At 43.2% G+C, this 13,817-nt stretch overlaps 1 protein-coding gene across 6 annotated transcripts in view; it reads left to right on the top strand.

Annotated features, from left to right (window-relative positions):
• The window catches only part of EPHB2 (EPH receptor B2), an 805,310-nt gene that overhangs the window by 754,792 nt on the left and 36,701 nt on the right, over nucleotides 1–13,817 (top strand). For all 6 annotated transcript variants that reach the window (XM_078643038.1, XM_078643040.1, XM_078643037.1 and 3 more), the window contains exon 15: nucleotides 10,203–10,358. In XM_078643038.1, the coding sequence (XP_078499164.1) occupies nucleotides 10,203–10,358 (156 nt within the window). The remainder of the gene's footprint in view (nucleotides 1–10,202; nucleotides 10,359–13,817) is intronic.

Raw genomic sequence — 13,817 nt, 5'->3', positions numbered from 1 at the left:
AGACCAATGGCGCCACTATTTTACTGAAGAAAACACAAAACACACAATTTTAATAGACTAGACTGGGAAAACCATAAATATGCAATACAAACACATGAAAAGAAATGTTTTCTGGGACTCATTTGGTTTAGGAACTTGTGGCAGCAAAGATGAGAAACATTTTCTGGTACATATTCAGCCTTCCGAAGAGGAAAGTGATTGATTCAAAAGCCGCCTTCTCCAGCATCATGTCTCCCAGTGCAGGCACATTCTTTGAACTAGGTGAGCACTCTAGTTCATTATCAAAGCACTATAATCGTCACAGTCAGCTGTTAGGGGAAGAAGGAGAGGTGTTGCATGGGTGGATGCTGTTGTGAAGCTTGTCTCAGATGCTAGCTGTGAATCTCCTGGGTAGATATCAGCTGGCTAGGAGACAATCGAGATGCATCATGTAGACAGTGCGCAGCTGTTTGATTTATAATGATGCATAGTGCTTCTTTTGCACATATCAAGTTGCATCTGCAATGCCCATTTTCTGGAACTACATGGTGGGTTAGGTAGGAAGCCATCAACTATGCATGCACCCACCTGAACTCTGCACATATTCAACATTTCTGTCTGCTTGAGCCATGAAAGATGGCACCTGGTTGGAACTCCAGCAAGCCTCAGATTCCAAGTTCTTACTGTTTCTCTCTTAAAGTGATGCAAACATCTATCAGTAAGTGAGTGATCAATATATGGCTGATTAGTGTTGGTCCCCAGGATGGAGGAGAACTTAGTGGTCGGAAGATGCACATTCCACTTCAAGTTTTGGAACTGTAGATGTGTGGGAGCAGTAGGGAGGTCTGTAAGTCAGCGTCTAAAAAGTTAGTGATCTGAGGGGATTGTAAGAAAAACTCAACTGCAGTAATGCAATGTTACAGAAAGTAAAGTTGGAAAACAAAAAGTAGGGAGAACGAAGCAAAAAAAGAAATGTAGGAAAAACAGTGACAAATTGATACAGCAATAATTAAAAAAAGAACCTGCAATCTCGAGATAATGAGAAAGGTAGTTGAAGGTGTTGGAAAAATTGAATGTTGGTGGAATCAAGACTAGGCAGACTTGGTACTCCAACAATCCTGGCGTTCGGCATCACCAGTAGTGGCCTCCTCAGAAATGTTTCACCCTGTGCTTGTTTTTTAAATTATTTTTATTATTTATTCATTTTTACAAATTAAGCACTTTCTTATCTTGGATTTGGTCTGGTGACCTGGAACTGAACCCAGGAGTGAGGCACTCTAGTAACCCTCCCCGTCTAATCAGATAGTCCCTGTAGTGGCTTACATGTGTTCATTATAACCACATAGTTTATGGTTTAGGAAAGAGTACTTCATCCATGCTGTGTGGTCCCCCCACCTTCCATGCTTTTTAGGTTTAAGAATGTGACAACATGTTGACAGTGGTAGAAAGAAGGCCAGCAAGTTAAACACATTGTCCTGCTGAGTAGGAAAATCTGTCATCAAGTTCTAAGCTACTTTCATTTAATAAAACCCAATTAAAATGTTCTAAAGTGACTCATTTAGAAACACTTGGGTATTTTGACATTGCTAAGAAGAGACATATGGTGCTTGCGGGAGGAGAGGATGAGGCTTGTGGGATGTGCACAGCAGCATTTAGCATCACTGCAGGTAGTTTTGGTCAATTTTCTCAGCACAGCCCATAAAGTGGCTTCCTTCCCAAACCTTGCAAATGGATGCAGCATAATAACTAAGTATACAACACAAGTGAGTAAGAATTTTAGAGCAATCCCAGTACCATCCTGTACTGTACCATATCATTCCACATTATGCATATCAAGAAATGTGTACAACTCAGAAACACTACCACTGAGTATCTTGCATTTTCGTATGCAAATCTGGGTTTGTTGATGTGGAATATGAACGTTCTATCTGATCCAGGGTCTGCCTGATCTATGGATACTGTCTCTGGCCAGGCACTGACTAATATGCACTGTGTATGACATAGAGGATTCCAAATATGTGCAAGCGGATTTTTTCTCGTAATGTGGAATAGTTTCCAGCTATTGACAATGCTACATTGTTCCTTATACAGTACACGGCCTGGCTGATACGCACAGAGGTGTTAGGGAAGAAATGCAGGGGCTAGCTGATATCCTGGCATACTTTGGAAAGACATCTAATGTATACCTATGCTGTATTGGTCATATTTTATGTGGGGGGCGTGCCAGGGTTGCAATCCCACTGTTCTCATCTGATCGTATTGTGTCTTCCTGGGCCAATCAATAATTTTCCAAATTATCATTTACATTATCTGCAAAAAAATACACGAGCACTTAGATACAGTTTATTTACAGGGCCACTGGAATTATGGAGCAACGGGGGACCTAATTATGTGGCGTGGTTGACTAAATAAAGTGGCAAACAAAAGCAAATTGTCATTCATTGTCCTTTAGCTACGATGGAGTTTGATCATGTGTGCCTTATCCTATCCCTAATATCCTAATACAGCATTAGAGTGGTTACTGGGCATTTGCACAAGGGGCGGCTCCTCCAATATGGCGGAAGAACATCGCCCCACTGCTTTTAAGCACTGAGAAACATAAAATGATAATAACTTAGAGTTTTTGTCATTTTATGTTTTATGTCCGGCTGCTTAGCGGCGGGCGGGGCTGATCTGCTCTCCCAGCAGGGCAGGGAAGGAGTGGTTTACCCACTCCTGACTGCGCAGGGACTGTTTGCTCGGCCCTCTCAGTCCACACAAACCAGTCATGCGCACATTCCCCTTCTCCATGCAGGCTGCAACGGAGAACATGCCCACCCCTCCAGCCCGTGGCTGCGCGCAGTGTCACGACGCTCAGACAATCTGTGATTGGTCAAGGGAGGGAGCCTGGCTGCCTGTTCCTGTTCTTGTCCAAGACAGGAGAGCAGAAGCAGAGAATACGCGGGACCAAGCTTAATTCAAGTAGTATTTTTTCAATTTAATTCTGAAGCCCCTGCGCGATTCCTTCTGTCGTGACTCCCTCCATGACCCACCACGCCCACCCCCCCCCCCCCCCCACCTGGGAGCCATGCACAGCTCAAAATGAAGCAAGTGCTGATTTGCAACAGCAAAGGGTGTAGTTCAGTATAGTACCAGGATATCATTGTCACAATATAATCAGACATATTGCATTTTTAATATAATCCTAATATAAAATAGTGCTCTATCGGATTTAATAGAAGAACATCGACATGCGGTGGAAAGATATTTTTGTAAGTGATGCGTAGAGCAGAATATTCATGCCAGATTATATTTCTGATTAGTTGTTAGAGTTTGGCTAAAATACATCTGCACTGTTATTTCAACCTCGATGTGCTTAAAAGAGAGCCAGAGAAGAGGATTTGCTCATGCTCACAGGAGGAGAGCTTGCTTCCTCCAACTTGCTGCATGACAGTACAAAACGGATCAATAGCTGGGAATATCAGAAAGATGGCTGATCCTTGAGAAGTCCCTTTCTTGGGCCATCTAGTAGATCTGTATTTTCCAAAGATATATTCAGTTGAAATTAGATTTGTGTCCCAAAATTAGAAGTCAGAAGTTAAGCATTGGGAAACTAACCAGTCTGGGTTCCATTTTGAGTCCTCACTTAAACATAAAAAACTTTTGGTGAAAAAACACAAAACAAAAATCATTGATATTGAATTCTGCATTGAAATGCATCCATGAGATAAGATATTTAATGCATGGCATGGCAAGTTTTATTATACTTCTAAAATGTAAAATAGTCCCTGATGCATTGCAATGCAAGCTCTTCATAGTAGGTGGACAGAAGGACCAGAAAACCACTAGCATGCAATGAGAGGGTAGTAGTCCTCTGAGTGGAACCAAAGCCCACTCTATGTTTAAGAATTTATAACAACAGGTCTAGCAGACAGCTGTGCTGTCAAGTTAGACCTAAAAAGGGGTAAAGAGAAGCAGGTCAGCCCTCAACTCGAAACTGATGAGGAACCTCAAAACCCTGCTTTCGGAGATGCCAGATTCCCAGGATGCCTCTGGAGGTTCTTGGCGAGCAAAATAAAATGAATGAGTCTTGCCAGCCTCTGAATTGGGGACATGCTGGGCCGGAATGGGAGCAGGCGAAACATCTAGCAGCAAATAACAGTTTGCAACATCCATCTTTAGCTCCCTGGTGTTTTTGCCGCTTTCCGCAAAGATTTCATGTGTCAGCTACAATATAACTTTACAAGCTCTTGCAAAACACACAGTTGCTTTTCATGCCCGTGAAATGAAAGAATTAGAGGCAGAACAAATGATAGCCCCTAATGAGGCGGCAACATCTCACAACAGTGGCAAATTAATGGCGGGTCCCAGAGGGGAGCCCGTGTAAGCTCGCCTCACAGTGAGAATGAGCGAATGGCGGGAGATCTGTGGACTCCAATGCAGGCTGCCTGGCCTGCATAGGCGATGCCTAATAGGGATGTACAAGGCGTTCCACCTGCACAAAGCCGGTCTGGAGCCAGGTTCAACAGGTTGCAATTCAGCCGTACCCACAAATTGGGAATCAAAGGTGTGCACTAAACGTAAAAACTATAACTGCCCGACACGGCATGCACTCTGAGGCCTGCTTATCACAATACTGCCATACTTGTGAGTAGTGCTTTAAATGTACCGGTACTCACTGGACTGAGTATAGCACTTTCTAATTTTCTCCCTTTGAGTACCTGAACTTCTCCTCAGACAAATCTCCTCAGGCAAAGGGAGAATCGCAGGTGGTGCACCTCTTGTTATCTTGTACCTTGGCAGCACTTTAACCAGAGAACAATAACCATAGTTTGGGCTTTTTTATAGGCTGGCAATGAATCCTTCTATCCCTTGGCATCTGTTTAGATAACTGGTAAGATCCATCCTAAAGAGTATGTATTCTCCACACTACAGGCCCTTCTCAGGCTTGACGTGGATATATTATGTAAGAGTTGGTCAATGCACTTGCTGGAAAGATCTGAATCCATTCTAATCAAAGGTTTAAGTCACCATAACATTTGTTTTTGTTTAGATAGCTCAGTTAGTTACACTTTTTGTTACAGAGACCCTTGTATTACCTGCAGATCAAAAGGTAAATTCCTTGTCATATAGCTCAGTGAGTTATGACCATGCATCAAGGAGCTGCATGCAAAGGATAAGACATACATCTGGAATCTTACAGTTCTTTCCTCAACCTTTTGTTATTTTAAGGTGCTTTAAAAGAGGGTTACCTTGGGTAATAATAAACACTTATTAGTAAATGCTGTGTAAATGTCTATCAGTGTCATAACAACTGGACAGATACTTCCGACCATCTTAGAATGCTTGCATATTTCTTGCATACAAAGCTTGGAAAGGTCGAAAACCTAGCCCCGCCCCTTGCTCTGCCCTTATACCTGCCCCACACTCCTCCCTCCTTTTGGTGAGTACCTGCCTTTATTTGTTTCCATTGAAAGCACTACTTGTAGGCAGCTATTTTCGGATGCTTAGTAGCATTATTTATCGCACAGTGCTCTGTTGCATTGGCATTTTCACAAACGGGGGAGTGGAAAACATCATAAGCTGAAAAACGTTTGCAAAGATTGGTGCAGAATTTGTGTTTTTTCTTTGTTTGTTACGTGTTTTTCCGCTGCTTGGTCTCTGCAAATGTCAGTACACAATTGCACGACCACGGTTCAGTTCATGCTTGAGAAATCTGGGACCCTAATCTTTGGAAAGAACAGTGCCAGCATTTCTGTAGGTCGGCTGCACAACTTACAGTAGAACTGTGCCGGCATGTGTCTGTGTGAGGTAAGCACTGCGCAACAGAATACTTGAGCTTTTGGGCTATACTGGTCCTCGCAATGCATAGATGCCCCCATCCCCCCCTCCACCTACACACACACACACTCTGAGGTTCTATGCACCCGCCGTGCGGTGCAATCATTACACTTGCTCGCTCACTGGAATTGTTGCGATAGAGAAACACAGCGGTCTGCCCTGAACCTGCTAGCTGTTTTCTCTTCAATTTTGTCTCTTTCCAGAGGCCATATTGTAGCAGAAAAGAGATCACTCAGATGTCTGCTCAGAGACCAATTCCAGGGCTAAGTCTTTGAAATATAAAGTTCAGACATTTTGCAAAATCGATACAAAGTTTGAAGCAAAGTAACTAGTGTAAAGTCCAAGTTAGACATTTTTTGTTAGGACATGTAAGTTGCAGCACATACATTCAGCTTTTGCAACTCGCAAAGTGTGATGTGTGCAGCTGATCTGAAACGTTTGCCTTAAAAATACACAAAATGTGCTTCGGGTCCAGTATCCCTGTTCTGTGTTTCATGTATGCATTCCAGATGCTTCACGAGACTCTTCCTCTTTTACCCATAATGCCTTTCAGACATGCAGAGCTTGACTTGTGCATCCTCTGTGCAAGACATTGCATGCGCGGCTTTCCTGTCGCAAACTCTTGTCTCTGTAAAGGAACATCGGGTAGGAAAGATACCTTCCTTACTCTGGTCTGCACGGGGACTTCTCCATATATGCAGAAATTAAATTAATTAATTTATCTGTACACACGTGCTTCATCACACATGGAAAACCCATTACTAAAATGCTCTCTTCTGAAAGGAAGATCTTCCACTTAAAACCAGACCTTCTCACCTGATGTAGTGACATACCTGCATACAGTCTTCATTCATTCATTGATTGATTGATTATAAATACAAGGCTGAACTGATTTACTGCAACCTGTCTTAAGATTACCTTCAACCAATACTCAAAGCCCCTCTATGACTGAGTATTCACTCTCTAACCAAGAAGAGGCAAAATGGTCCAATTGCTCAATATGGCGTGAAGATGGTGCATGAACTATAACACCCATGCAGCACTTTGGTTGCAAAAGACACTTACCTTGCATGTGAGACTTCAACGGGACAGTCTGTAAATGTACTCTGGTGCGCCACCTGGCACACAAGACTCCCACTGCTCGTTCCTGTTTCTGTACTGTACATTGATACTGACCAAAAGAGGTTGCCAATTCATTTCCGTCTTCCTACGTTGGGTCACCCCCATGTTCATGGCTCCTCTGTTGAGTGCTTTTCTCATGCCACTCTTGAAGGCCCATGACCTGAAGGCAGTTAACCACACAAAGGGATTTGAAGGATTACACTTTCTCTTTGTAAATGTCCCAACCTTGCCCTCTGCAGAGCAGCCTTACTCCTGAGCCCACTGGAATCAAGCTATCCTGGCTGATGACGGCTGATAGCCAGAAACCGGTCCTAGGATGCTTGATTCCGGTCCAGGGAAGACATGGCTTGGCAGTTCGGGCTGGACTGTTCCCATGAGGCACAGGGTCAAGACTGATTTGCATATGGCCATGTCAGAACTGGGGTGGTGTGGTGAGCAAAATAACGATGGATTAAACCCAGATCTGTGACTGGGAGTGAATGTTTTGCCATTGTGCAACATTCCGTCCATCAATTGTTGTTTTTACTCCTGAGCACGGCACATCACCCATGTCACTCACAGGTAGTGAAATCTTAGCAGAATGTCATACTCCTTCCCATAAGAGAGGTAGTAGAGAAACAAGGGCAACCCAGGATGCGGATAGTAAGCTCATTTAGGGTTCTATTGTCAAAGTATTCGTTGGCAATTCAGTTTCCCAAAACACTCTATGGGATTTTTGAAGAAAGAAAGAAACTAGCCTACAAACAGATATTTTAACAGAATTAATAGAAATAGTGCAGAAAACAATAACTTTAGTGCTCCTTGTCCCCAGCACAGCGAGTAAAAAACAATAACTTATAGATGTGTTTGTGCATATAGACGACAAGGGTCATAGTAGCTCAGCTGGGTATATAATTTTGAGTTACACAACTCCGTCCATCAATATATGAACATGGATTCAATCTGTCTGTCATAGTGTTGATGACGTTTCGATCTTATAGGCTACTATCAAGGTCGTAATCAGCACAAAGACGACGCAGGCTGACTTTGGAGAGCGCATCAGGAAATTTAAAGTTGAACCAGGGCACAGGAATAATTGAGTTGTCAGTTGCTTTGTAAACTAAGTACAGTAAGTAGTATTAATTGAGACTATACGGGGCACAATATGTTACCCAAAAAGGCACAATCTCTTAAAATACTTTTCACAATTCTTAACATGATACCACTCCTGTGTTGACATGTTATGCCATGTGGTGCTGGAGCGCAGTTTCCAGGTGCTGCTGAGGAACAGGAGCAAGCTGAATCAAGATAAGAAAGCCATCAAGAGCTTGCCTTAACCAGCCATTACCAAAAGTGTAAATATGCAATTTTGGAAAAAATAGAAAGCCAAGAAGGAATCTTTGAAGCATGCTACCCCATTCGAGCTACCCCAAGGCATGCAATGGTTGGCTATACAGCAATGTCAATGAATCTTCAAACAACTGTGTGACCTAAACTGATCCCATTGAGGAGTAGCTCTATTACTGATTTGTATTCTCCGTGATCACTTTTCCCACAACATTACTGATGTCCCAACTCTATCTGCATGAGACAAAATTTGACAAACTATGAGAGGGAAATTTACTAGGGCAGGATTATCTCAATTCAAGGGTCGAGGCCAGTGCTTAATTTGGGCAGGTGGTGTGCACCGGCACTCATTTTTGGGCCCTGCACTTATTTTCGATAATTACTATTTGGCAAGGACAGCTGCATTAGTTAATATCAGCTTGGGCTTCTCGGAAAAACTTTGGGCCATGTCACCTTTTTTTGTAAATTAAGAGCACTGTATAAATGTGCAGTTCATAAACATGCTCCCAAATATAAGGGGCATGCAATATGGTTGATGGCCCAAGCAGCTGTATCTTGTACTACCCCAATGGGAACCCATGACCCTCCGTCTCAAAGTCGTGGGTTTTTAAATTATTGAATGCAGAGCTTGATCCCCAAGAACGTCCAACTGTACCTTTTGGTAGGAAGTGTGACTACATAAGTGTTCTTGAGCAACAACCAAGTAAAATAAATATACATGTTTTTTTTTCTTTTTTGTTATCCTGTTCACCCTGTCGAAGGTGCTGCTGAGATCCATAAATGCAAGGAAAATGAATCCCTTCTTTGCCACGATGTACTTCCCAATGATGAGATTTAGGTTCAAGCCCTGTTCAACAGTGCTCATCCCTTCCCTGAAACCATACTGGACGGGTCAGATTATGTCTTTTTCCCGAGCCCAGTCTTCGACGCGCTGGAGGACAATACACCCTACCTCTTTTACTACGGAACATTGCAGGGAAATTGGTCTGTAACAAGCAGGGACCTGCTGGTTCCCCTTCTTGAAAACAGGCACTATAGTAGCAGATTTCCAAATCGGTGGGAGACCTACTTGGGATACAGCGTTAAGAACGTTAACCAGGACTGTGGCCCAGAGATGGGGTTCGTCCTTGTAAAGGTCCATGGGTATACCATCAATTCCCGGGGCTTTGTTGGAAGGGCTGCCCATGACTGCCTTGTATACCTCATCAAAATCAAACCTAATCTACAGATTATCCCCAAAACCCTGGGTCGGAGGAAGGTATTTATCCAGCGCATATTCCTTTTGATAATGTGCAACCCATTCAGCTGGAGGAATGGAGGAACCTATGTCATCTTGAGCGGCCACATTAGGTTGCCTTCCGTTGACCACAGCCCAGAAACCCCTGGAGCATGCAGACACCAGCCGGTCCCAAGAAGCTACTTTGAGCTCTGCCTTCCTCTTCCCCAGGGCAAGTTTATATGTCTTCCTGGCCTCCTTAATATTATCTTTGTTTCGGGGCACAGTATTTAGGACCTCCCGCAAATAATTTCCCGCGGACCTGCATGTTTTGTTGAACCAGCCTGGCTTGGCGCCCCTGGGTTTACTCGCCATATCTCTTATGGTAGTGAAAATGGATTTGTTTAGCTGGATAAAGGCTGCCACGATTAAGGGGGGATGTATCCATAATTTTTTTTAACCGGTTTCGATCCGGTCAGTGTTTATTAATGGTTTTTTTAATGGTTTATGTGTTTCTTTTTAATGTGTGTTTTTATCTTTTCTGATTATCATGTATAATCGAATAAAGATTAACATCAATCAATCAATATACATGTTATCATGGCAAGGTTCCACGGTGCCTTCACCGTTGCACAGCAATGTTACTTTGTACCGTGGTTGAGAATGCTGTACGGTTTTACGTTCTCTGGCCTACAGACTTATAATGGCTTTGCATTGCGCATGGTTGTGTCTCATTTAGGGTGAACCTCCCACTGCTGGACCGCACCGTCCCTGATTACACCAGCTTCAACACAGTGGACGAATGGTTGGATGCTATCAAGATGGGCCAATACAAGGAAAGCTTCACCAACGCCGGCTTCACTGCCTTCGATGTGGTGTCACAGATGACAATGGAGTAAGTAGGAGCACCATACAAATGTCACACCATATGTCACCATATAGAATATAGCAACAGCACCAACTGGTAATTACTGAACGAGCAGCAGTAAATCTTTTTGAGGACACCATAGATTTAAATGTTTATGTCCGAATGTTGTGTATTTTATAGTTGTTTACCTTTTATAAATTAATTTCGTACCACAGTAGGGATCCAAAATGGATAGCTTGTACTCAATTAGCAATCAAAAAAATCATTGGCCGGGATCACCTTTCAAATCCTCTTCTCACCATCCCTATTACGCTTGTTTGTGTAGCTGATAATTGATCAAAATAATTTTCATTTCATTACTTTCTCATTAATTTTGCCTGTTCTTTACACGTGAGTTTGTACTTTCAAAAAAGCCCTCATAATAAGAAAAGGGGAAATTCCAATATGACGAGTAATGGGAATTACTATCCCGAATAGGGTTACAAGTTGTGTGACAACATTGCACTCCCGATCTTTTCTCCATGCGCATGTCACTAGAAAAAATCTGTGCTAGGAATATGGCTTAGAATGGTGGAAAAACTTGGGAATCAGTGTAGAAGCTCAGAATCGCACAGTACTTACCATTCCCCATTATTTAGGGTCAAACTTGGTAGTAGCCAGCCTAGATATTACTACGCCCTGTTTATAGATTTCCAGTTGCAGCATTGCCACATTGGGAGCGCAGTGAACCTCGAAAAGAGGGCCAAAGTAGCCTAGACCAGGCTTGTCCTCTCACTGATTTTTTTTGCTGCTCTCTGTATTTACATTTTTTATTTTCTTGATGTTAACCTAGTTTCCCACAAGAGATGAAAAGACTAAGCTTGTCCTGCCATGAATAGCATGGTTAGAGGTGCGTGTGGTCTATTCTACTACTACATTGGCAGTGCCAGGGCTGAGACTGGTATGATTTGTACTAGTGTGGATTAAGTCTCTTCCCTCTTTCAGAGGAAGTCATGGGTAAAATAAGGGCACTTTATAAAGTAAACAGAGGTGGGAACAGTAGAATTTTTATTCTCCATGACAACGTAAAATTGGTAGGTATGAAACAGCTGCACTTGTAAAACATAATAATAATCATTTTACAACATTGCAATCTTCAGCACTCTGTTGCAGGTAAGGCAATGGAATGGCTCAGGTCTGATAATGGCTAGTACATACCTTCTGTGCCAACCTTTCAGTGCTTATCTGTCTATTTCTCTGTGTTTATTTTAGAACCTTTTAGAATCAGTGGTTTTAATGGTCTAAGAGCATTACAGCACTGCTACTTCTGACTATAACAGTTGTGAAAGGCCCTCTTCCTCCTGCTCCGGCCTATAACTCATGAAGATGGTGTTTCACAACTGCTATTGCCCCCAGCACCAGGCTGCAAAGTTATAGTAAGTGCATACTCAAGAAAAAAAGGAGATTACCTCTTTTGACGCAAAGTAAAAGCAGATTAACAAGTTTAGGGTCGCAACTGCTGCAGGGACAACCCTTTTTAGGCCGAGCCTAGTGCAGTGTGCATGCGCTGCTCTAGGAGAGGGCCTCTTTGAATCACTCCAGCCTTCCCAGAGACTTCTCCCTGTGGGTCGGACTCCTCCCACACATTCCATTGGCCTTTGCATGTGGCTTTCAATAATGAAAGCACGCAAATGGCCAAAGACGGGTGCATGTCCCGCCTTTCCTCTAAACTTTCACTCCCAAGGTCTAGGGGTCTCGGGAGTGAGCAGCGGCACGCATTGTGCCAGCTGCATTCCTCCCTTATCGTTATCTTGGCTCATATTACTAATTAAAAAAAGCACAGTCGCTTTCGCGGCCGCGCTTGTTTAAACTTTGTTTTTCTCCCTATTTGATGCTTAGGCAGGTTTCGCAGGATCCTTCAAGGATGCTTACTGTGGAAAAATACAACTTCTAGTGCAGCGGTTTATTTAAGTGACACAGGGATAATCTCTGGAATGTGTTATTGTAGTGAAGCGCTATTTCAATCCTCACCTCAATTGCTTTAAAGTATACCCCAGTTGCAGCGTAACTTCTAACCTGCTGTCTTTTATTGTAAATAGAAGGTCTGCAAAAAACATTTGGCGCAGGCAATATGAATAACTTAATTTGTGGGGTGTGGTTGGGGGAGGTTTTGCTCGGTAGCCCACGCACGGGGCAACTGTAAATTGGTGTGCCGAATACCAAGGCTGCGTAGTCTTTATTAGCCTCTCCTTTTAAGCCTCACCCTACATGGTTTGACCAGGATCCCTATCCGTGCCTTGCTCCAGCAGCAACGTCATGAACCCCGCGTTTTCACGCGCCAGAAGGGGGCGCTAGCTGGGACTTCGACGACCTACATCTCTGCATGAATGCTCAAATCAGCCAATCGGAGAGCGCCACGGATCAGTGTATTCTCTCAAAATTGTAATGCTGTCAGTGGTGGTGGGGAAGATGCACTGGGTTTCCCTATGTGGGACTGAAGGGAGCACAACCGAGGGACTTGTGCATTTTGTACGGAAGGAGTGGGGGCAGTCCACCAGTTTGTTGTGAGGACCTGCTTATGCTCGACGGGACAGAGAGAAAAATCCCGAGACACAGCAATACCAGGAGGTTGTTTCCTCACCTCCATCAAATAATTTTTTTGCACTTTCATATGGCGCGACCTCGATTCAAGGGTATATAAGCGCTTTACATCAACACCAGTTACATCACACAAGGTTGGATCAAAAAATTAAAAAGTCAGAGGTTATTTTCTTTCAGTCACAGGTCAGAAAATCAAGTGATTTGCAAAAATTCACAGGAATTTGAGAGACAGATTCGAACCTGAGTGCTAAATTCTAAGGTAGGAAGCTCTTGCAAAGTACCACAATTTATCACTGAACCACTATTCTCTATCACCAGATACCGGTGACACCACCCAGTTCTCACAACGCCTTGTGGCCCACAGGGGCCCCTCAACCAGATGCCAGATCGTCCTTCTATCAGTACACAGAACATAGAAACTGTCACCACCTAGTTTTCCCTTGTGAAGTGTTAACTGCTTTCGGGTGTGACTGGAAAAACTCCCCTGGGTGGATTGAGGTGTCCTTAGCAGGATGCAGGTTAAAGATCTTCGCTGAAAAAGTAAAGCATTTTTAAGTGAATCAGTGATGTTTCTGATACGGAATTAACCAGAGGCTTGACTGAAATTACCTCCCCCACTTCCTTGCGCCAGTCAATACCATTTTGCTTCTTTTTTGTTTGTTTGTTGCTGAAGCTGCATTTCATTGACAAAAAAAAAAACAGACAAAGAAAATAGGTGAAGAAGGCAAGACCTGTTGGCTTTGCCAATGCTTGTTAATCTTGTCTCATGCTCTTCATAGAAGCCCACTTATTAATCCTGGCTTCCCCACTTGAAAGCATTGTGTGATCATGGGTAAATTGCTGAAATTCTATTGCTTCAAATAAAAATTGAGCATTCTCAGAAACTGAATAGGTGCCACCAGAACA

Source organism: Lissotriton helveticus, chromosome 5_1 (assembly GCF_964261635.1).
Source record: "Lissotriton helveticus chromosome 5_1, aLisHel1.1, whole genome shotgun sequence".
Taxonomy (NCBI): Eukaryota; Metazoa; Chordata; class Amphibia; order Caudata; family Salamandridae; genus Lissotriton; species Lissotriton helveticus.
This window is presented reverse-complemented; position numbering and strand designations above follow the sequence as displayed.